Source organism: Carya illinoinensis, chromosome 3, assembly GCF_018687715.1.
Source record: "Carya illinoinensis cultivar Pawnee chromosome 3, C.illinoinensisPawnee_v1, whole genome shotgun sequence".
NCBI classification, from domain to species: Eukaryota; Viridiplantae; Streptophyta; class Magnoliopsida; order Fagales; family Juglandaceae; genus Carya; species Carya illinoinensis.
The window spans coordinates 17,412,673-17,436,847 of NC_056754.1; the positions used below are offsets into that span (position 1 = coordinate 17,412,673).

At 36.3% G+C, this 24,175-nt stretch overlaps 1 protein-coding gene and 2 long non-coding RNA genes across 3 annotated transcripts; 2 read left to right on the forward strand and 1 right to left on the reverse strand.

The window, feature by feature from the left end:
* Positions 1-241: 241 nt before the first annotated feature.
* Positions 242-2,293, reverse strand: LOC122303546 (cytochrome P450 71AU50-like). The gene is made up of 2 exons (XM_043115374.1): positions 1,241-2,293; positions 242-1,017 (listed from the first exon to the last, which is right to left on the reverse strand). Exons 1-2 carry the CDS (start codon positions 2,255-2,257, stop codon positions 412-414), a joined length of 1,623 nt encoding a protein of 540 aa, XP_042971308.1. The 5' UTR covers positions 2,258-2,293; the 3' UTR covers positions 242-411.
* Positions 2,294-5,886: 3,593 nt separating this feature from the next.
* Positions 5,887-15,406, forward strand: LOC122303547. The gene is made up of 2 exons (XR_006240759.1): positions 5,887-6,217; positions 14,966-15,406. It is a non-coding gene; the product is annotated as an uncharacterized LOC122303547 (long non-coding RNA).
* LOC122303548 lies at positions 8,904-9,633 on the forward strand. Its single transcript, XR_006240760.1, has 2 exons — positions 8,904-8,988; positions 9,356-9,633. It is a non-coding gene; the product is annotated as an uncharacterized LOC122303548 (long non-coding RNA).
* Positions 15,407-24,175: the final 8,769 nt, after the last annotated feature.

The following is a 24,175-nucleotide window of genomic DNA, read 5'->3' on the forward strand; positions in this document are numbered from 1 at the left end:
TTCACGCCGCTCCTTCACTCTCGTTGAGTATGGATGACTCCGTTGCATGGTTGGGCTTAGTAATGGGTGCACTGGAAGGGTAAGTAACGGACTTAATTACAAGTAACGGAATACAAACGGGAAAACAAGAAAACTAACGGGAAAACAACAAAAATTACTCCAGCAATTAGATAACTACTTATTATAATAGGATAAATATCTTACTCTACATTAATGAAGCAAAGTTTGTAAATCAATGTGCTGAATTCTAATACTAACAATTAGATTTTATTTATTAATGCATAGTGAATTCAAGCAAACTTAGTTACATATACTATTTTCTTCTACAGAACAAAATTAATCCCCGGCATACAAATCTACGCATTCCAAGTGCAGACATCAGGTCCCAAAAATAGAGAAAATATAAATTTGTCAATGGTGAAGGCGATAACGAGGAATGGCAAGTAGATGCTTGGCTCTTGGAACAGTAAGACCAAACACCTCAGTCATATCCAACTCAGTTGGCTGTATGTTGTTTGCAAGAACCCAATCAAAGCAACGCATAAGTTGTGCTATCACAAGCCGGACCACAGTCAGACCCATTTGCATCCCTGGGCAGCCTCTTCTGCCGGCACCAAATGGGATTAGTTGGAAGTCACGTCCCCTAAGATCAATATTACTCTCAACAAACCTCTCCGGGAAGAACTTCTCCGCTTCACTCCAAACACTTGGGTCTCTACCAATTGCCCATACGTTTATCATGATTCTAGACTTTCCGGGTATGTGGAAACCATTAACTGTGCAATCTTCTCCGGCCTCATGAGGAAGCAGAAGTGGTGCTACTGGATGTAGCCTTAAGGTTTCCTTTACAACCATGTCCAAGTACTCCAACCTATCCAAGTCTGCTTCCTCTACCATCCTCTTCAAGCCCACCACATTTTCCATCTCCTTCTGAAGTTTCTTCATATGCCTCATTAATTCTGAGAGTGCCCACTCTATTGCCGTTGCCGAAGTGTCCATCGAGGCTGCGAGCATGTCCTGCAACCAAAATTTTGATCTGGGAAATTAGTGGCATATCTGAATCCAATTGTAGAGTTACACATAATTCTGTTCTTTACGCATACAGAAAGTATTGAACTACGTTAAGTATTACACAACTACCTAAGAAACTATCAGTTTTTATAAAACTTTTTTGACTTTTTACTTATACTTTGATTCCTTGCTAAATCAATACATGAATGCAAGCGTTATGAAAACTTACCAAAATTATGGCTTTGATGTTGGACCTTTCAATAGTGTACCCAGATTCTTTTGATCCCATGATCCTCAGCAAGACATCAACAAAGTCGTCGTTGGTCTTATTTTCATCCTTGGACTGGATATGCTCATCAATGATCTTCTCAAAAAAATTATCTAAGATCCTACTAACACCCTTCATGCGTCGTGTCAGCCCCTGAAGGTCAAAGGGACGGATACAAGGAATGTAATCGCCTAGGTTAGGAACTGCTCCTAGATACATTACCTCGTGGATTACAGCCTTGAATCCCTTCTCATCAAGATCTTTGTCCTCGTACTTCTTCCCAAACACCATACGGCATGACATATCCGCATTCAGAGATGTAACCTTGGCACTCAGATCTACAGCAACACAATTGCTGGCGGCCTCTTGAGTAAACTTCACCAGTAGGCCAATCTCTTCATTTCTCATGGATTTGAAGGAATCGATTTTAACGTTGCTAAGCAATTCGAGTGTGCACATCTTGCGTATGTTGCGCCAATAAGAGCCGTACTGAGCAAAGACCATGCTCGTTTGCTCATAAGAGACGTACTTTGCAAACTCCATAGGTGGTCTACTAGCAAACACAAGGTCGTGTGCTTTAAGGAACAGCTCGGCAGCTTGAGGCGAGGAGACAACAATAGCAGGCACGAAACCTAAGCGCAAGTGCATGATGGGGCCATATTTCTGGGCTAGTCGCTGTAGATCTCGATGAGGGAATTCTCCCAAACTATGAAGGCTCCCAAAGATGGGGAACCCTCTTGGGCCAGGTGGTAATTTCCTATTCTTGTTCCAGCTTTTCAATGCCCATTGTCGCAGGAGATGTGCGAGCACAAGCAGTGCGAGTATGCTCCATGTCCAAGACACGGTGGCCATGTTTGATTCAGATGCGGTAAATGACCGAGTTTCAGGAGAGGCAGGTGCAGCTGCTACTAGAGTCTCTGTTCGTTCCTGATATATATATATATATATATACGAATCAAACACTCCTGAAAGATTCATCCTATTCCACAAATTCACAAACTGTAATGTTACGTATGATTTGATTCGAAGATAAGTTCTTGACTTTTCTGAAAGAACAGATTTTGTATTCATATGGGAAAACACACTACAGCTAAAAAAATCTACAGATAAAATCTATTGATTGGATATTTTTAATAGTTAAAAGAAATTATTATTATTTTTTGATAAGTTTATAATTTTTTAAAAATATTTAAAATATTAAAAAAATACCTTTAAAGATAAAATATTTTACGGTTTGTGCACAATTTTTATAACATTATCCGAAAAGTAATGTTAATTATCATCTTAACTATCATTATATTGTTATTATTTTATGATATAATATTAAATAATTAAAAATTAATTATTATATTTTATTTATAAATTTATTATTTAATATTAGAACATAAAATGACGAGAGATTGATAAATATATAAATATTAAATAATTTTTTTTTACTCCGTGATGTGCTAAAGAAAATAAAAGAAAAATAAGGTGCAACTTGCCTAAAAGATAGTCCAATGCCAGAAATTAATGAACAGCAGCAGTAGTGGACCCACGACTGGACTGGGGGCTATGTTCATAGCCCCAAGAAGTTTTGAAAAATTCAAAACTCTTGTGTGCCGTTCATAGCTTATCGCTACAGTATATATATTTTTATTTTTTAAAAATATTGAAATATAATAAAAGAATATAAAAGAAATTTAAAAAAAAGTTGCAAAAGCAACTAACTGTATAAATTAACGGTACTATTCAATCGGCAGAGTAGTACTGTTCAAATATATAGTAGATGTGCTTTTTCATAAAATTTATAATTTCTATATATTATCAATTTTTAAGAATGTGATCTCTTCAAAATTATTAAAATTAAATTTAAAAAAATAATAAATTTATTAATATGGATCTTAAATTTTTTTATTATAAAATATTAGGCTTCTTAATACAAACTCCAAAGTAAAAATATAAGAATAGTCATTTAAAGTTAATAATCTATATAAAAGTAGTTGAGAGATTTTACCTTCTAGAATTCATGATGTAAGAAAAAAATTTATTTAAACTCTCAATTATAGCAATATATATTTAGTGTGATAAGAAAATATCTAAATTTTTTTTATGAAATCTGATAAAGTAGTTTACATGCTAGAGTAAAAAATGACAATCTAAAAGATCACTTGATAGATTATAAGAAGAAAATAAATTTTAAATATTTCATCACAAAAATAATAATAGGTAAATATTATTCCATGAAACATTCTTGTCAGAAATCTGAAATAAGTTGTCTTTTTAGAATTTTATTTCTACATGTATGTAGCAAATTATCAAGATCTAATTTTATCTGTAGTTATATTTTTATGAATTTTCAATCTCTTTTTATTTTATATAAGAGAAAAAATATTTACTGTCCTAAGATGTGTAAATCTCACATACTTCTTTTGAAAAAAATATGTAAATTTAGGAGCCACATGAAAAAATTATTTTTTATTAGTGGATCACACTTTTTCAAAGGAAGTGCAGAAAATTTTCATATATATTCAATATTACTCTTTACATAAATGTATCATAGAATAGAAAAATTGACTCCCTCGACAAAATTGTTGGTTTCGCCAGTAGGTGTACACAAAATGTGCACCTCATATATGCACACCAGTGCAACTGCAATTTTTTTTTTCTTTTTTTCATAATTTTTTAAACATTCTTAATTATTAAAAAATATATATATACAAATTCACCAGTAATCATTTTCTTAACCATAGATAAAAAAACAAAATACAAGGGGGGGCACATTTGGGGGCATATTGTGGAGTTATCCAAGCATTTTCCTAAAAAAGAGAGATCATGTTACTATATTATGCCGCCTAGCATATACCGTTGGACGAGTCCTTAGTGTAATTGCATTTTTTAAAAATATATATACAATTACACTATTAGTAACATGTTTAAACGTTTTAAAAACATTAAAATACACTAATGGTCAAATTAAGAGAGCAAAATGAGGTAAACTAGCATTTAAAAAAATTGTTTTAAGCTAATATAAAAGATCAATGGAAGTTTTCCAAGTTTAACTTAATGAGTAAAGCATGTGCCTAAGTGATATGATTTAATATAATTTGATATGGTATATGAATGATAAAATTATTTTTATTATAAAATAGATTTAACGTATCATATAAAATAATATTAATTTCTAAATTTATTTTTATAAAAATATCTCATTGATATAACACTTTTCTTTTAACTTTAGAATCAGAAAACATACTTTGGTATTTGCTCAACTAGAATTTCATCAATCGATCGAAACTTTACATCAGCAGATCAAGGAGAGTAAGGCTTAAAGATCAAGCAATCATGCCCCTGCTAGTAATGTTGTCCAGAAATGGGAACCTCCTCCCTTAGAGTACTTCAAGATCAAATGGGACATTGCCATAGATAAGAACCAAGGATGCATTGGGATTGGTATTATAGTAAAGAACTGGGAAAGTAATGTTATAGCTAGCTACTATGAGGAAGAAAAGATCCTTCTTTCCTGATCCCCTATTGGCATAAGCAAATTGTGCTCTTCGAGCAACCTTGTTTGGTTTGGAACTGGGACTCAGTAATATCATCTTGGAGAGTGATTCATAGCAAGTTACTCAAGTTATTTCAAAGGATGAGGAGAGTTCGACCAGCACAAGATTGCTTATAGGGGACATCAAGATTTCTACTCTTCTTGCATCTAATCTGGATTGTTGGTATCAATGAAGTTGAATACGTAATGTAGGGATTCTTTGGGTACTTTTTTGATAAAGCAAATTCTGATTAAACTAAAATAGACTAGTAAGAGCATTTCCAATGAATTTTTCATCCTATCCTTTAAAATACATCATCAAAATGCACTTTTTCTATTTTATATACTGACTTTTACAATATACCATACATCAACTTATTTATTTATTTTTTCATATCATTTAAATATTATACTTTTTAATATATTTTATTCATTTCAAATAAAGTAAAAAGTAGAAAATAAAGAAAGAAATCAATAAAGAGTAAAAAGTAGAAAGAGAAATGAATTGAAAATTTATAGTGTGAACAGTATTCTATAAATGTGGAAGAGGTACTGTAGCAAAATGTATATTAGAAATAAAGTACACAATCCAATGGAGGCCTCTTTTGAACACATTCCTTTATATTTTAAAGAAATATCTATTTTACAATAGTCATTGGGAGTGCTCTAAGAAGAGACAGTGCGCGACCCAACGAACTTCTCATTATAATGTTTGCAATATTAAAAGAAGGAAAATGACAATGGCTCCCTAGCTTTGTTATTGTTGTTTTGACTTTTTTCAAGAAGGGACTGCTTAGGTCTGATTTGATAATTGAAAGAAGATGAGATGAAAAATTGATAAATAGTAATGAAATGATTTAAATTAATACATTTTTATGAGATTTTGAGAAATAAATAAAAAAAAAGGTTAAAAATTAAAATATTATTTTTATTTTGAAAAAAGATGATAGGTGAATCACCCTCTTGAACTATTTATGGGCTTAGAGCATTGGCATCGGTTTGTTTAAATGACTTTTCATCTTCATATTTGACCGATTTTATGAATAAAACACCTGCATCGGATTGGTTAAAGACTTTTTATATCAATTTTAAGCTACAGTATTTTCATCTCTTTTTTCATCTTTGAAAAGTCCTGTTGCATGTCCAAAATCTTTTTTTATTATTTCGTCTCCTCTCTCCCGCGGTCCTCTTCCCTCCCGCGTATCACGATTCACCTCCTCACTTCTCCCAGTTTTTTTTCTTCTTTCTCTTCTTCTTCCGTCTCCCGTGTCTCTCCCTTCTTGCTTTTCTTCTATTTTTTTTTTCTCTTCTTTCTCTTCTTCTTCCCCCTTTCTCGCACGCAGCTCTTCTCTTTCATCTTCTCTCGAGCATGGCACCGCACGGCTTCACTCCAACGCCGATCGCCCAACAACACGGTAAAATCCGAAACCCTAACCTTGATTCTTTCATCCTGATTTTGTTGTTTGGGTTTGATTTTCTTGATGTTGTTGGGATGTTTTTTGGATTTTTTTGGTGGATTTTTTTGTTGGGATTTTACTCTGGTTTTATCAGTTAAGGCATACCCATTCGGTATAAAAGACACCGATAGCTGTCTAGACCTTTGAACTTCTGCTAAGCCTGTTCTCCAATCTTGATGCTTCCATAGAAAACTTTCACAGAAAATAAATATGCAATAAGTAACAACTATAATTTGGAAAGAGAGTGTGCATTTTTTCGAAGGCCATCTTCTGCTGCATCAAAGGCATTTTTTCTGTAATACGGATCATTGGGATCTCCATTGCATCCAACCATCTCCACAAAACTCAACCTGTGGGCCACAGGCCTTCGACCTCGACTACCATCAATGTATGCAACAGAATATATAACCAAGCCCTCTCTAGGAGTGAAACCAATGTGGAAGCTCCACTGCCAACGACAACAAAACATAGGAACTTTACTTGAGTTTCTGAACTTAGAACAACAAAAGTTATATTTTCCAACAAAAATTATATATCATAATCTGGAAAAACAGCACATGCCTTCTGCCATTAGTTTCTATGTCATTAGTTCTGAATTTGTTAAAAATGTGTTTCATCAAGGTGGCATCATCAGTACTACCTTCTCACACGTACACAAAGACAGACAAAAAGAAAACTTAAAGTTAGAGGTAGTACACGTATATAATACTTCCTTAGATATCCTTGCAAAGGAAAGTTAAGAACATCAAATATTTCAAACTTAGATTTCCTAGCTAAGCAAATATTTCATATTTATATTTCCTAACTAGTCATTTTTGTCTTTTTAATCTGGTTTTTGTTTGGAGATCACGATCAGGGAGCTTATATGGAGTATTGAAAATAAATATTATGATAATGGATTGCATACTCTGTTTGGTCGATGATGGGTTCATGAGTCATGATGATCATTGGGCTGATTTTTAATGTTGGAATGATCCTTTTAACAATAGTTTCTTTGAGAGAAGTCTTGACTTATTCACGATTTTGTTCTTTAAGAAGCTGACACTAGGTCTGTGTTGCATCAAGAGCCCAATTGAGCTGTACTTTGATGTAGAGTTTTGGATCAATTGAGATTTATGAAATCCTGAAAAGTACTCGGAAATATGTAAATAATCCTTGCCAGTATAAGAGGTAAAGCGGATAGGGATTTTTTCCTAAAAAATTTTGGATGCAATTGCAGGATAATATAAAAAATCAGAGAACTTTGTCCCTTTTTTGTTTTTTGAAAAGTTGAACTTAGTCAGAATGTTGAGAAGTAGCCCTAGGAAACCATGCTTTAGGCAATTTGAAAGAATAATTTTATTTTTCCTTATTTGTGTTAGTTTCCTGTTTAGAGAACATGACTGACTAAGGGCTTATTAGCCAAGATGGCAGCCTCGGGTTTCATCTCTTAAGCTATTCTCATAAGGTTTCTTTCACAATCTATTCACAATGTACCATCTCTACCATTGATCTGTTAATTATCAAGTACTGATCTAACAACTGTGATATGTGTGGAAGGATCAAGATGATACATTGTGATTATCTGTTGTATAATTGGATTTCCATGACAGCCAAAATAACAGAAAAAATGAATTGTTGAGAGTAGAATCACTGGCAATATCGCAAGATTTCTCTGTTGAATAATTGCATTTCAGACATGTAAGTTGAAACTTAACTGTGGCATAAAAATTTGTTAAAGTGGTACTCTGAGTTCATGACATTAACTGCTACATAATATTGAAGTGCTTGAATCTAGGTGGTCTATTATTGGCTTTTTGTACAAATGAAGAGGGATCATGTAAAACATTTTTAGCTGTTTACATCAATTCATGGAAATTGAAATTAGGGATTTCCTTCTTATCTCGTGATTGAGAGAAGCATGGATTGTTATATTATAGAAATGGGATTATTATGGATTGTGTACATATGGAACTTTTTTTCACATATGAGATTTTGTCATCTATATACATATAAGATTATTATATTATAGATTGTTTGATTATGAATATGAAAAGGAATATGATTATTGGAGGTTATATCACATTAGAAAAATAAAATAAAAAAGTAATAAAAAAATAAAAATTATAAAATAATAATATTTTATTATTATAGAGAATGTGATAGCTAATCCAATGTAGGTTTTAAAAGTTAAGTGATTAGCTAAAAAATAAAAAGTTACATATTCTTCAAATTTGGAAGATTAAGATAGCCAATCCAATGCCAATGCTTTTAATCCTTAAAAAAAAAAAAAAAAGAGAGAATAAATGCATTTTGATCGTGTTCACCAAACGACTATTTCCCTTTCTTGTACACGAAATGGCCATTCACACCTTGGGCTCTAGCCATGTCGATCGTGTTCTTACCTGTTATGGCGAGTACCAATCCAATATCTGGAACCTCTAATTTCTCAAGCGACTTTTTTCCCTTCAGTTAATTTTCTATCAATTTGACTATTGGTCAAAAAGTGGCATCACAACCTGTTAGAAATATGCTCATTCTAGCTTTTTTGCAAAGATTTATTTGTATATCTTCTGGTTTTGTAAGGTTCAAATCAATAGTTCCTTCCAAGAATCTCTCTCTCTCTCTCTCTCTCTCTCTCTCTCTCTCTCTCTCTCTCTCTCTCTCTCTCTCTCTCTCTCTCTCTCGTATCTGAATAATAACAAATGAAGATGAAGGAGAAATGCAGCGTGTCCATGATGTTTGACTTTGTAAGTTGTCATACTCCCGCCCAGTTACGAAATTACACTATTATTGTTTGATTATTGAAGTATCAAGTACATTAAACAGTTTTGAACAATGAAATATTGCATGCTAGGGACTGCTGTAGAGTAGAGCTCTTCTCTGCTTCTGATGTTAAGGGATGGTGTTTTAGGAAATTCCTGCCAAAAATGTTTTTGGAATAAGCACATAGAGGGTACTGTATTTTCTTCTAGTAAAAGAAAAATGCAGAACCATTTCCTCACTAAAAATACTATGAGACTAGGATTTTTACATATTGTTAAAAACTAAGAGCTTCTCATTTTAACACCTCAGTTGATTTAGAGACAATTCTGTTTTTTCACCCTAAAAATGTAGAAAATATATACCCTGCCCGCCCCACCTTTCCATTTCAGCTCAAGTTTGGAAAGACATTATGAGGTTACAAGATCATCTAAAGACGTATATAGACTAGATAGAGAGGCTAACTGCCTGGCGGATGCATTAGCAAACTCGAGGTTTCCTTTTCTTCTTTCTACTGAGTTTAATTGGAATGTAATTTGTATAGGATCCACTTTACTGTGATTTTTTTGGAGAAAATTTTGTAACCTAAAGAGACCATTTGCATGAATCTACACTGGGGAGTCTTTTGTTAAGCCAGGTAACCTATATTTGTTGATAGTTATTTCATTCTTAAGCAAGTATTTAAATTTCATAATTTGATTTGGAGGATAAATTCTAAAATTAAGATATTTTTAAAATTTAAATTTTACAAGTCAAAATTTACTATTTAAGTAATGTGGATGATGTGTTCTACACATCAACTCAAAGACTTGAGAATAGAATAAATCTATACTATATTCTTCTATCTAATCCCTATCGTTACATTCCTTATAGAGCAATGCTACATACAGTCCTCAAATGGGGACTGCAATGCAGACATAGACAATTTTATTTTTAAAACTTTTTAAAATTACTAAAACATCTCTCCTAAAATAATTTTTTTCTCTTTTAATAAAGGGTCTGCACATGCAGTCCTCAAATGGAGACTGCAAATAGAATTTCTCTTCCTTATATATCAAAGGACTGACCACGGTGGGAGGACAATGATTTATGTGTTACAGGCTAACATCAGTACAATGAGAGTGTCCTGGGGAGGATTGATTTTGAATTTGCCTATGATTGTCTTCGTTGAAGACTATTGGTAGAGAGAGGAAGACTTTGTTACATGCTTGAATGACCCAACAATACAAATCTATGGGAGAAAGAATTTCAACAGATCTGAAAATGTATACTTTTTTTAAAAGATAAGGGTATTAATATATGAAACAATCATCTGCATGACCAAGCATAGTAGAAGGTGTAAAAAGAGTCCCCAAGTAGAAACAGTAGATGGGCTTTTGCTCCTCAAAAAATACAGTTTTATTTTGATGAGCCAAGGATTAATAGTGTCTATGGAAATGTTTAACAACAGAAGCTAATTCCAGTTGCAATTTTGGTTGATGTTAAAGGATAGAGATCTTCAGGCTAAAACAGCGCCGGTAACTTGCCTTCAGTATTCATGGGACAACACATTGAGGTCTTTTTTGGTTACAGAAATCATCTTATTTCATCTCATCTAATCATTACAACTTTTTTAAATTCTTACACAAAATATAATAGACATTTCAAAATTTTCAAATTCTAAAATAATAATATTAAAAATTATATTCTAATAATATTTTATTCAATTTTCAACTTTTATCTGATAAATCGATACTATGGGACCTGGGGACACAGTGGTCAACATATCTGGTAAATACTAAACTTATGTCATGTGCTGCGCAGCAGCTATTGTAGATTTGGAAGGAAGTGTTGGAAAAAAGAAGTGGCAGTTTTGTTAGTTGGTGATTGTGATACGTCGTCATGTAGGGAAAATGCAAAAATAAGTATGTGTAAATGTAACAATGTCATTTCAATTAATAGTGAGTTAAGTGAATAGTGTCGTTTTGTAGTGTTTGTTGAAAGAGCAGTGTTTTAGAAGAAACGATGTCGTTGTGGGAGTTAATATTCAGGATGTAAAATGATTTGTTTAAAATGATCAATTTTTCGATGATGAATATAAGGGACATCATGAGTTAGAACTGAGGCTAAGTCTGATGATCAAGTTGTCCTTCCAATTATCTCCCTCTCTATCTCATCTTCTTCTCCTTACTTTCTCTTTCTAGTTCTTGGTTCTTGGAGGGTGACTCTCTCAAAACAGTCTCTGCTATAGTGGGCTCATTATAATTAGTATCAATTGTTAGTGTACCATGGCAGAAGGTACTCGATCCTATTTGCAAGTGGTGGACACATTTAATCATTTGAGGCAACAACATGAAAGACAATAAAAATAACTTGAAGATACGATCGCAATATTGGTTCAACAACAAGAAGCAACAAGAATTGACAGGGAGACTCAGGAAAAATGATTTTTTTGAGTTGTCACAATAGATTTCAAGACTTTCTACTAGTGGTTCTGAGGCCATGGTCAGATACCAAGAAACTAATAAGTGTCCTAATGGTGATGTTAATGAAGTTGTGGCTGTAGTGTAGCATTAGGAATGAGGTGAAAGAGGGTTTACTAGAGGCATTAGATTGGATTTTCCAAGGTTCGAGGGCAAGAATCCTTTTGCATGGATCTAAATAGCTAAGTAGTACTTTCTTCATCATCAAGTTCTACTTGGTCAGTGAATTTTCTTCGCATCTTTTCACATGGATGAGGAAGCCTTGATTTGGTTTCATGATGCAAGTGAAGCTGAAGCTTTCCATTCTTGGGAAGAGTTTACTTGAGCAATGCAGATTCGGTTTGGGAAATCTGTTTATGATGATCCAATGGAGGCTTTAACAAGATTGAGGTAGGTAGAATTTGTAACAGCTTAGAAAAATGAGTTTGAATTGTTGTCCAATTTAATTAAAGGTGTGTCAGAAGGGAACAAATTAAGCTATTTTTTAAGTGGATTACATGATGAAATTAGATTACCAGCAGGGATGTTGAGTCCTTCTTCTCTTAATGACGCTTTTGGATTAGCAAAAATCCAAGAGCAATATATTTGGAGCATGAAAAAGTCATGGAAGAGTAATTTTTTTGATTCCCACTATAGTTTTGTTGAAGATTTAGCTGCAAAAAATGGTCCTATGGGGTCCATTTTGGGCACATCTAAATCTTTGCCCTTGGCAAAACTTCCTTACCAAAAAATCTTTGAGGTCCAGATGCAAGAAAGAAGAAAGAAAGGCTTTTGTTATTTCTGTGATGATAAGTGTCACCAAGGCCACAAATGTGTCAAGCCTAGACTGTACTTAATGGAAAGTATGGAGATTCTTGGTAATCTTAATAAGGAAGTAGTGGATGGTGAAGTTGTTCTTGATGACACAGTTGAGGAGGTAGATGAGTAGGCTGATATTGCCGCCATTTCATTAATAAGAGTGGTGGGGCATATCAATAAGAGAACGGTTGTAATTCTAATTGACACAGGCAGTACCCACAATTTTGTGGATACTGCAATTGTATCTTGCTGCAACTTATTTGTAGTAACAGAAAAACCTATCCATATTAAGGTGGCAAATGGTGATATGTTGACTAGTAAAGAGTCAGCTTCAAAGGTTGGGATTGCAATACAAGGCATTGTGTTTATAGTTGATTTCTTTGCCTTAGAATTGGGAGGATGTGATGTGGTGTTGGGCATTTAGTGGTTGCTATCTTTAGGCCCTGTGCTTTGGGATTTTGTATCAATGAAGATGAATTTTTCTTATAAAGGGAAGCATATGTGTCTAAAAGGTCTTACCTGTGCTACTGATTTAGTGGATAACAAAGAGCTTTATATTACTACAAAAGTGGGAAGTAAAGGTGTGTGGTTACAATGACTGCCTTATGAAGAAAGTGCACCCTAGTCTATTGTGAAAGAAGAGATTTATGAGCTTTTACATAAATATGTTAAGGTTTTTGATGAACCTAAATGGTTGCCTCCACAAAGATTTAGAGATCATCAAATTGAGCTGAAAGAAGAGTCAATGCTAGTTAGTGTTCGACCTTACAGGTCTCCATATTTTCAAAAGATAGAAATTGAAAAAATAGTTGCAGATTTGTTGAAGTCTTGGGTCATTACACCAAGTTAGTCACCATTTTCATCTCTAGTTTTGTTGGTAAGGAAATTAGATGGGTCATGGAGAATGTGAATTGACTAGAGGGTTTTGAATGAGGCATCCATTAAAGATAAATACCCAATTCTAGTCGTGGATGAGCTATTTGGCTCTACTGTATTTTTTGAGTTAGATCTCAGATTAGGCCACCACCAAATTAGAATGAAAGCTGAAGATGTCCATAAAACAGCTTTTAGAAAGCATGATGGACATTATGAGTTCCTTGTCATGCCCTTAGGACTCACTAATGCTCCATCCACATTTCAAGCACCTATGAATGATGAGTTAAGGAAATTCTTGAGACATTTTGTCATTGGCTTTTTTTTTTTTTTTTTTTAAATTTATGACATTTTGGTATATAATAAAGATTGGCAGTCTCATTTGTCTCACTTAGTGACTGTGTTTGAGATTTTGGAGAGGAACCAATTGTTTGCAAAGCAATCAAAATGATTGGCTTGCCTCACGGAGAGGGGCCATAACCGAGGAATTCTTGTTGGCGACGTTGGGACCCAGTCGGTCTGTCAATCTCACTAGATCTTAGCAATGCCTTTCAAAAACTTGTTGAGGGCGTTGTGGCACGGGCAAAGTTGGATGGTAAGATGTACGAGGCATGTAATCAAAGCACGGTAGAGGTGAGGATTCAAATAGTGGGTCAGATGCAGCCTTTAGTAGTATTCCATAATGTATGAAGTTTTTGCAAGACATTACCCCTCTGCTACCACCGGACCTTCATCTTCGTGTAGCGAAAGCTTTTATGGGTCATAATATTCTAATTGTGTTCTAGCACATGACTTCAGAGCTGAGATTACAGTGGGTCTAGTCGCTAGTCTGACTACACATCTTAGCCCCCACTGTTTATTTTATCAAAACATTTTAATAAGTTGTAGTTTTCAAACTTTGGTGTGTTGCTTGATTTTACTTTCAATGGTCTGATTTTAATTATCCCGATTTCCAACACTTATTTCGTGTTTGCTAATTTATGTTCAGACATTACATATTGCTTTAATGAAAGTACTTGCTAATTTGATAAAAAAAATATTTATTTCATTGTTTCTAGTATGTTAAATAGATATAATACTTTTTTCCTAAAACTTTTTGCATGGACATTATTTTCAAAAGCGCAGAATCAACAATGATAGTTTGTGGAATGATGAAGTAAACACTAATATCTTCAAAGAGGTAAACATTGAGCATAATGATGGGCAGAATGGGACGCATAGAGAAGCCATGACATTGATGTGTATGAGCATGTTGCCCTTCTAACTCTCATTGCAGTGGATCAGCAACTTAATACCCAACCTCTTATGTCCAGGCCACAACATAACATTGAGTTGCGTGGAAGGGAGTACATCATCACAATCTTGAATGAACATCCTGACAACTGTTATAATATGTTTCGAATCGAGGCATATGCATTTCGGGCCTTATGCGATCGGTTACGTAGAGATGTGGCCTTGCGTGATTCATCACGAGAGGTCGCGGTTGATAAAGCCTTAGGATGTTTTGCTACACTGTTGGACTTGGCATGGTCTAACGAAATGTGGCTAACTTGTTTCAACATTTTGTTGAAACCTTAAATCGACATGTTGACACAGTAATGCGAGCATTATGTTGCCTATCACCCCAAGTGATTAAACCAACTTAGATGACTGGGGTGATGCCTTATATCCAGGGAAATTTCAAATATTATCCACGATTCAAGGTTTTTTTTTTTTTAAACATTTGCTACTTTTGTAGGTTAATGCATGGGGAAGTGCACTTTACAAATGTCGTTTCCTGTAATCAATATATGATTTTTGAAGTTTATGGAAATTTAACTTAAATTTGCAGAATTGTCATGGTGCAATGGATGTGGTCATGATCGATGCAGTTGTACCTGCTTCAGTAACTAATGTGTATCTAAATCAATTTCATTGGATTGTCAAAAATGTCTTGTATGTCTGTGATTACGATATGAAATTCACATTTGTATACGTCGGGTGGGAGGATACAGCCCATGAAGCTCGCATTTTAATCGATGCATTAAGGCTTCCTGGGAACAATTTTCCATGGCATCAAAACAGTAAGTTGTACACGTTATTTAATTTGTATCTTCCAATTTTGTTGTAATTTCTATATTCCATAGTTATAAAAGATTAATATTCTACTAAATTCTCAAGTTATTATTATTTAGTAGATTTTGTATTTCTCTGTATTAAGGAATTGATGCCGCCGCATCCAAGGGTGAGGTACCACATATCAGAATGTTATGACAATCATACATTTGAAGGATATAAAGATCTATTTAGTTATCGACATTCATTCCTTCAAAATGTCATTTAATGAACTTTTAGTGTGTTAAAGAGAGGTTTCTGAAATTTAAATTTAATGCCCCCATATTTTCCAACTTGGCAACGATATCTTCTTATTGCATGTTGTATGATATATAACTTCATCCACATGCTTACACCTGATGATGACATATATGCCCAGTATAGCAATCTTGATGATTATCCAGATATGAATGCGGATGATAATACCGGTGAATAATATCATGTTTCTGACATGTCAACCACCCACGCACAGGCCATGGCCACAATAAGGAATGCTATTACACTACCTATGTGGGTGCATAGTACTGGGCAACAAGGAAACACCTAATTTTCAATATGATATAATAATGGTTTTGTATCATGTCAACATTGTAAAATAGATTGTAAATGAGAGGGTGTGGCTTGAGGTGGCCCTACCCCTTCCCTAGATGGCAAGAAAGTGCCTAAACCAGGACAAGTTCAGACCATGAGAATTCTCCTTCACTCGCCAGGGCTGAATGAGAAGCCATGCTCCATCCCAGTCACAGGAACAACCCAAGATGTAATGATGGAACATGAATTGTATGAGACGTTCTAAGATTGGAAAAACCATCGAACGACGCAACTGCAAAGTTTGGGGGACACCACCTTCGCGGCACACCCCATAGCAACGACAGGTGACACTGCTTTAGGAACGACACCCTCCAAAAGCCTTAAGAAACTATCATACGCCTATCTCAACAAAAGCCCACCAAAGGATGCAGCGCAAAAAGGCTGGCCTAAGGCCAGGAGACCCATCGGAGTTAAGAGCGGCCAACTATGGCTTAGCATAGAAAGAAGGAAAGCTTTGAAACACTTGAGAAATAGGAAGGGAGATATGATGGCAAATGTAGAAGGCAGTGAGGGACTATGTATAGACAAGAAGTGACGGTTCATTCTTTGAGATTCGGGAAGCATATGCCTCCTATAGCCTCACCAAATCTAGCGCAAATCTAGCGAAAGACCAAGCACACGACGAGCGTTATCTAATACCATCAATGCAGGGAGACTAATGGATATACATTAATGGCCAACCACCCAAGATCCACGTAGATTCACGAACGGAACATCAGCTACTGAATCAATATCATTGGAAGCCAAAAACCAACGTATGGAAGGGAATCTGAAGGGCAGAATACGTAGCGTCCCCTCGAAAAAGGAAACCTCCAAGGTGGGCAGACAAAAGGACTATGTAAGGAAGAAACTAGAGATGCAGGGGAACAATTGTGACGTAAAGGAGATGTATTACATGAAATGTACATACAGAAATAAAGGGAAGCATAACGTCTGTGATCTTTCAAAAAAAAAAAAAAGAGAAGAGGAGAAAAAGAAAGAAAAGAAGAAACAATAATAGCAGGCAAGATCATTTGTGGGAAGCCTTAGGGTCCCTCTCAATGTCAGTATGGCCCTCCTCCTCCAGAGAACTCAACCCCAATATGAGCTCGACGGGGTCTACCCTAGCCTTTTGAAGGCTACCTCCCCCTAAGTCAGCACCAGCTCTGTTCTCAGAAGGACGGTTAGGAGGATCATCATCCTTAGGCAACAACGCTTCCGAAATCATCTCTTGTCCTATCTCACCAGCATGATTAAGAGCGGCCAAATCAAGCTCAATATTTTTGAATTCAACAGCCCGCAAGTGTGCCTCTAATGCCTCAGAACTTTCTTGAGGGTTTAGGATGACTTAGTTGCACATCCTTTCAAGGCCCTCAAGGTACTCGTGAGCCTAAGCATTGTCTTGAACAAAGAGAGCCCTCTCTAACTGTTCGCTTGAGCGAGTGGCGACCTTTTGCACCTGCGCCAAGTCACTCTGTAGGTACCAGATAACCACATCTTGGGCAGCTATTCTCTTATGGGCCATTTCCAACTCAGCTAGTACCTCATCCTCACGGATCCTGCCCACAGACAACAAGGCCTCTTAGTTCTCCATAATGGCTGACAAGGTTGAGCGCTCATCCTCTAGCATCTTGAATCGCTGGGCGTCGAAATCTGTAAAGACCCTTAGCCTTTCATTCTTTGCTTGAAGTGAGTCCTGTGACTCTGGGAGCTTGCTCAATGACTCTTGAGCCTTCACGACCCATTCTCTAGCAATGACCAGCTCTGCCTCCAAGTAGCTTCTCTCTTCTCTCTCTCTCTGCTGGCGTCATGAAGAGTCGTCATCACCGTGGACTGAAGCTCTAGGTTCTCCTTCTCAACCACCTCTCGACTGCTCGTGATATTCTTAGCCAACCACTCGACCTCCTGCGAATTTTGAAAGTAAGAAGAAAAACAAGCAAGGATGAAAAGAAAAAAAGAAAGCATGGCTAAGGGACAAGAATAGACTGAGAAAAGACCTCTAAGAGAGGCTTCCGCAGCGGCCTAAACGCCCGCTCTAAGGCCTCCACTCGCCAAGCTCTACCCTCAAGCCAAGGAGAAACTGGAATAGCCTCATCTGCATCTTCCAAAGGTGCGGGTCCGCCTCACCTCCCTTAGATTCACTTGGGACCACCTCGCTCGGCTTATGGCTAGAAGAAGCGGGAGTGCCCTTGGATATCGACAGAGGGGCAGATGCGAGAGATGGCAACCCCTCCTCACCACCAAGCCCATGTCTGTTTCCCTCCTTAAAATCCCTGGCGACCACCATGGCCCTTTCAAGACTCGGCAGGGTAGGGACAACAGGCTCAACCATCGTGGCATTCCCAAGACTCGACAGGGTAGGGATAGCCGGCTCAGCCACCAACTGATCATCCTTTGTAGCGCCAATGGTTGTGTCCATAGATGGCCCAACAACAAGAACAACAGGCAAAGCATCGCCCACAGTGACTCCTTCTCGATGAGATCTTTGGGCAGAAGTCCCCTCTTTAACAAACTCCAGATCCACCACGAGATGATCCCAAACTGCCTCGAACGCATACTCCTTGGTCAAAGATTGAGCAGTAGACGTCGATGAAGGATACATCTCTGCATTCAACTCTGGAAGTGATTCCACCACCTGAGTTTGATGGGGGCCTTATCTAGAGGAGCGCCCTAGAAGTGCATGTGAACCAAGTTGCCCCTCTGGGACGTGTTCAACGACTTAGTAAGAGTGCCTGGGCCCCTCAGGCCAAGGATCATTGTAGGCTCCACCATTAGAGCCATGGGAGAGAGTGGTGTGGCAGACGTACCCGGACTCAAGGACTCTCCCTCTCCATGGCGCCGGGTCAGCCTTGTAGAAGATGAAGAAGGAGCGAGGGGTCACACAGGCGCCATGACATTAGGGCGATCGGTGCCAACGGTCTTTGGGGAATGCAAGGTCATCTCCTCTAGTGTAACAGCCCGCTAGAAATTTAACGGTGAAATTTCTATTGGCTTTAGGAATCTCGTGAAGACCCGATAAGTTTTCACTAATCTATTAATCGTATAGTTGATGTTATTATTCACTATGGTATCAGAAGTATGTTTTTGATTATTGGAGATAGTTAGAAAGTTTTAATAGGACACATGGAAAGATTTTAGCCACCTTACTCTTCCAAGTATACTCTCCACTTTTGGAAAATAGCCTAAACTGATTTTATGGATATTATTGAATAAAAATAAAAAAATAAAAAGAAATATCTTGAGGTAATTTTCATGAATATTATTAGGTAAAAATATTTTGAGTTGATTTTTTTATAGATATTATTAGATAAAAATATCTTAAGTTGATTTTTGTAGATATTATTGGATAGAATATTATGAGATAATCTTTTATAGATATTTTGGGTAGGAGAAAACTACACTCAACTCTCAACTCCAGCCTTATCATCTTTCTTATCTCGTCCATAAATAGCTCCAGCCATCACCTACAAACTTATCTTCATTTACACGTTCCTTTAAAAGAATATCAAATACTTTCTTTCGGACAGCTTTTAGGAGTTCTTTTGCACGCTCATTTCGAAGCTTTTGTAAATATTTTATTATAAAGTCTCCTTCATATAAGTTGTTTCTTTTTTAGTCTAGTTTACATGGATATCTTACTTGCCCCATTTGAAGATAATTTGATCAGTAAAATATTATATAAACTATAGAAAGGTCATTCTGGGAAATAAACTGAAGAATATGTTATAGTTTGGAGTTTTTGACCAAGCTAATGGATAGATATTGGTCCGACATTTTTATGGAGTATTGTTAATATGTATATATGACTATTGGTTGAAGATTTTTGCATGATTAAAGGTTTTGATAAAAGATGTTTTTAGATTTAGAAACTTAGAAACTGGAAGAAGAAAAACAGTTTCTGTTTTGAGAAAGTTTAATTCTTTGGTGGTCTAAACCTATTCTAATAACTTTGATAATTTTATTAGAGGATCCTAAGCATCTTATATACATGTTATATTATTATTTTGAAGATATTTGATGTTAGTTTCAAAGATATGAAATTTTATGCTAAGAGATATTCAGATAAGCCAAAGTGTGGATATTCTTGGCTAAATTTATGTTTTGGTTAATTTCTAACCATGGGATCTTGAATTAGAAGCTTATATATGTTTCAGGACATCTTTTTAAACCATGTGATGTTTTGGTTTGAAGATCATATATTTATAAGTCATAAATCAAGAGATTTATCAAAACTAGTTTAGGAAAAAGTTTCTGTTTTTGGACTAAGTGTAAAACCAAAACCTCCAAATGTTATTTTGTGATTTTGGTGACTTTAGTTTGATGATTTAAAGCATGGTTGATATTATGAATATGTTAGAAGTAAGATTTGATTTTTGAAATTCTTGGAAATGTTTTGATTTAAGGTTAAAACTTGTGATTCAAGTGCTTGGATCTTTTTACAAAAAAAGTTTGGTGTTGATTATTAGCTTTTTCTAAATGGATGTTTTAAGTATGGTTTTGAACTTAGGATTGGAAGATGTTTGTTGCAAAATTTTGGTTTAAGCATGAGTTTTGAAGTTGGAAGGAATTGCAACAAAAATCAAGGGAAATGGCTTTATGGATGTTTCGGCCATAGTGTGTTTTCCATAGTTGTGTTTTGTTTTAAATTTTTCTGAGTTGATATTTAAGTTTAGGACAAAATTTACATGAGAAATGTAAATTTTGGAAACTTTTGGAGTTAGTATGCAAAATCCTTAAGTTATGGGTAAACGGTCATTTTCCCACATGTAGAGAGTAAAATGAAAATTTTACTCTTTAAGTTAGTATTTTCCATATTTCAAATTATTAGTGATTTAGTTCTAACTTTTAGAATCACTAATTACAGTTCCTCGTGATCGCACTTGAAGTTTTATAAGAAATGCGGAGATTGAGGTAAGTTAGCTTTTAACTTACTAGCAGTCTACTGTGTATGTGTGCTAAGTAAAGGAACTACAGTGTATGTATGTATGTTATCATATATGTCATGCCATGCCAAGTTATCACGTAATTGTCTATTATACAGAATTTATTCTGTCATCAATTTTTATCTGTTACATAATATATTCTGTCATGTATTATTGTATATTACAAGTATGTCATATTAAATATGTTGTCTATTATATGTTATGCCATGTTACGAAATGTTTCTATCTCAAGTTGGTCATGTATTTCAAGTTATGTTCAAATCACGTTATGTTACGTCAGGGCTCCAGTCCTTTCGTATTCCAGTCACGTTTTATCTTGAGTACATTCAGTTTGCGTAGAATACATGGGGCCACAACAACTGTGGAGTATGTATTTACACGTAGAATACATGGAGCCACACAACTGTGGAGTATGTATTTACACGTAAAATACATAGGGCCACAACAACTGTGGAGTATGTATTTTTCATGTTAATTCAAGTTTCAGAGCAAGTTCATGCTAAGTCAAGTTTCAGATCAAGTTTATGTTAAGTCAAGTTCAGTTCATGTTTCAATTTAAATTATGTCAATTATGCTATGTTGTACGCTAAGTTATGCTTTAATTACTTATGAATTTGATTATGCATTTATGTTTTTACTGTCATCCATGCATCATTAGCTTGTGTGGAAGTTTTTTGTTAACTTGCTGAGATTTGTAATCAAATCTCACTGTGGTAGTCCCAACTACCATTCCCCCCGAATGGTAGATCTTGTTATAGGACCTGAAGGAGGATCAGGAGCTGACCAACTAGACACAGTCGACTGAACGATGGTGCGTCATCAATGTTAATATAGTAGTTAACGTAAATTACTACTTGTACGATGGAGTTGCATCTCCAGTACTTTTTGGATCATAAGCATTTTGGACTAGTGTTATGATCTTAGTTGTTCAATGGGTTTTTATGTATGAAGTATGTTTTAAGTATTTGTGATATTTTCAATTTGGTGCATAGTATTGCTAAAGAAAAAAATTTATCCGCTGCGAATATTGCATTTTGTTAGATGCATGTTAGGAACATTGCATCTTATATGTCATGAACGGGGGCAGGTAACCTTGTGTTGCATGTCTCGACGTTTCAAATGTCCATCCAATCCCAAACGGAATTTAGGGGCGTCACATCTAGGCTCAAAATAGACTTTCTTCCCCTTGCCCTTAAAGGGATAGTCCGGAGCTTGTTTACTTGACAAGTCGAAAGACAGCCGGATGAAAATGCCTCAGGCTGTAGGAACAACGTGGCCCACCGGATGAAGAAAGGCGTCAAGGTTATCTGCGGCAAGGAGAACCTCAGAATGGACAAGAAGAAGATGTTGAGTTGCCCAACATCTAGTGTAACTCATCTAGTGTAGCGATTGGGTGCACAACCCTATCGCTGTGTACAACCCCCCATGAAGGCCCAATGGGGAACTCAGCACGACCTGTCTAAGCAACTGGGAAATCTCACCCATGGCCAGATACGAAAAATAATTTGTCGGTTTAGTTGGAAACCTTATGATACCTTGGCTCTAACACCACAAGGGCGCTCATTCCCCTGAAGCTATAGATGTCCCCTATGCTTCTCTTCATGTTGTGAGTCAAAAGAAACTCCCGATAAGTTAAATCGGCGTGCTTAGGGTCCAACTTCAACAAAGCTTGTTGCTACAAAATACAGCAGCAAATCAAGATCCATTAAGCATTCGAATGAAGTTGAGCGGGGGCCAACTCAAGGCGAAACAGGACTTCATGAACTGGGCGAGGAAAATGTAGTCTTAGCCTGCTGGAGAACATGCTGGGGAAAAGGGCGATGCAAGATGCCGAGCCATCAACACCGACAGCCTTTTCACAAGGTGCTGGGGCTTCAAAAACCACGGTGTCTGGGACACGATAGGTCAAAGCCAGCGGTTGGAGAAACTCAAAAAAGGCCTTGGAGCACCAAAAGAGTCTTTCGTAGCCCGACTCCGACAAGCCAACCATAGGGCACACTCAAAACTCACAAGTTTGGCAGATTTCTAGACGGCCATTTGGACAGTAAGAGTCCAACGAAGATTAGAGGATGGGAGGAAGTAAGGGCAAAGCAAAATAAATGAGAGGAAGGCAGCAAGAGTATGGTAGAAGTTATCAACTCTCGATACGTTATGAGTGCAAAAAGAGGAAAAATGATTTAAAGCCCCGTGCAAGTGCGCGACCACGAAAGAAAGACAATGTCTGACAACCATCACTATACAAAAGACTGAACGACCATCATCGAGCATTGGGCTCAAGCCCCGAGAGCCATATCAAGAACTGCAAAGGGAGAGCCGAGATCGGACATGTGGAACAACCAAACCACCAATATCTTCACTCACTTGGCAGGGTAGGAGCGTTGAGTGGCAATGTTAAACATAAGCAAAGAAATTCCCATCGGCCTAGTCCGATAAGAATTGCCGGGGTAACTATTGGAGAAATTTTTGCCAGGGGCCTGTAGCCCACAAAGACCAACCTAGATCAGGCATCAAAAGGACCCATCATGCCTTAAAAGGCCTGACCCAGGCACGCAGAGTCCCTCATTGGCCCCAAAAGAAGACCCGTGACCTGTGTTAGTCTGGCATGATTGTCCGGGTCAGGATAGGATGTTACACAGGGAGCTCGGGAAGCCAAACCAAATGAAAGAGAAGAAAACACTCCAGAGAGAAGAGACAAGACTCCATAGTAGCACCAGGAGATCACGTCACATTAAATGAGTTCACCCGATAATCATGCCATATTGATGACTTAACCCAAAAGGCCACACCATATTAAAGACAACATGGTATGGCCTTCTGACCTTGGAGGCTTAGTATAAAAGGACACTCGGGTCTTCAGGTAAAGGGATCGAGTCCTTTAAACTAAACATTTTTTACTAAGCTAAATTTCCTGTCTCACGTAATACTAAAAGGATCATTGTTGACTTAGGTATCAGAGGTTTTCTGGGCTGTCTCAGGGCCGCCCTTTCCAACCTTTTCTTTGTCATCGCAGACCCAATAAATCAAAGACCCAGACCACTAGAAACCTGGCCTTCAGGTATACGAAACACGTCGTCAACACTCCTTAAATGATATTTTGCTCCTGTTTGGTCAAATCATCCACTCTCATTCATTTAATTAATAATAATTAAATAATATATAATTAATATTAAAATGGTTAAATTAATGGACATATATATAATTTCATTAGTAATTTTCGTAAGAGAGCCTTATAGTTTCTTATTAAATTTCTTTTTTGCTCTCTCTATTTATACCTTTTTAGCTTTATAACTATCGGATTCATAAAGTTCACTAAATTTTGAGAAACTTCAAGAGCCTATAATTATTACTCTTGATGACAAAGTTACTTTATCACATAATATATATATATATATTGTTGGGTAGTCTTGAACTTCTCTCAACCTCAACAACCAGGT

Bases quoted from the DNA above. Each gene is read 5' to 3' on its own strand.
- LOC122303546 (XM_043115374.1), bottom strand. From the start codon at position 2,257: ATGAATCTTTCAGGAGTGTTTGATTCGTATATATATATATATATATAT. The intron at 1,018-1,240 runs GTAAGTTTTCAT...TTTTGGTTGCAG, and splicing joins ACATCAAAGCCATAATTTTG to GACATGCTCGCAGCCTCGAT.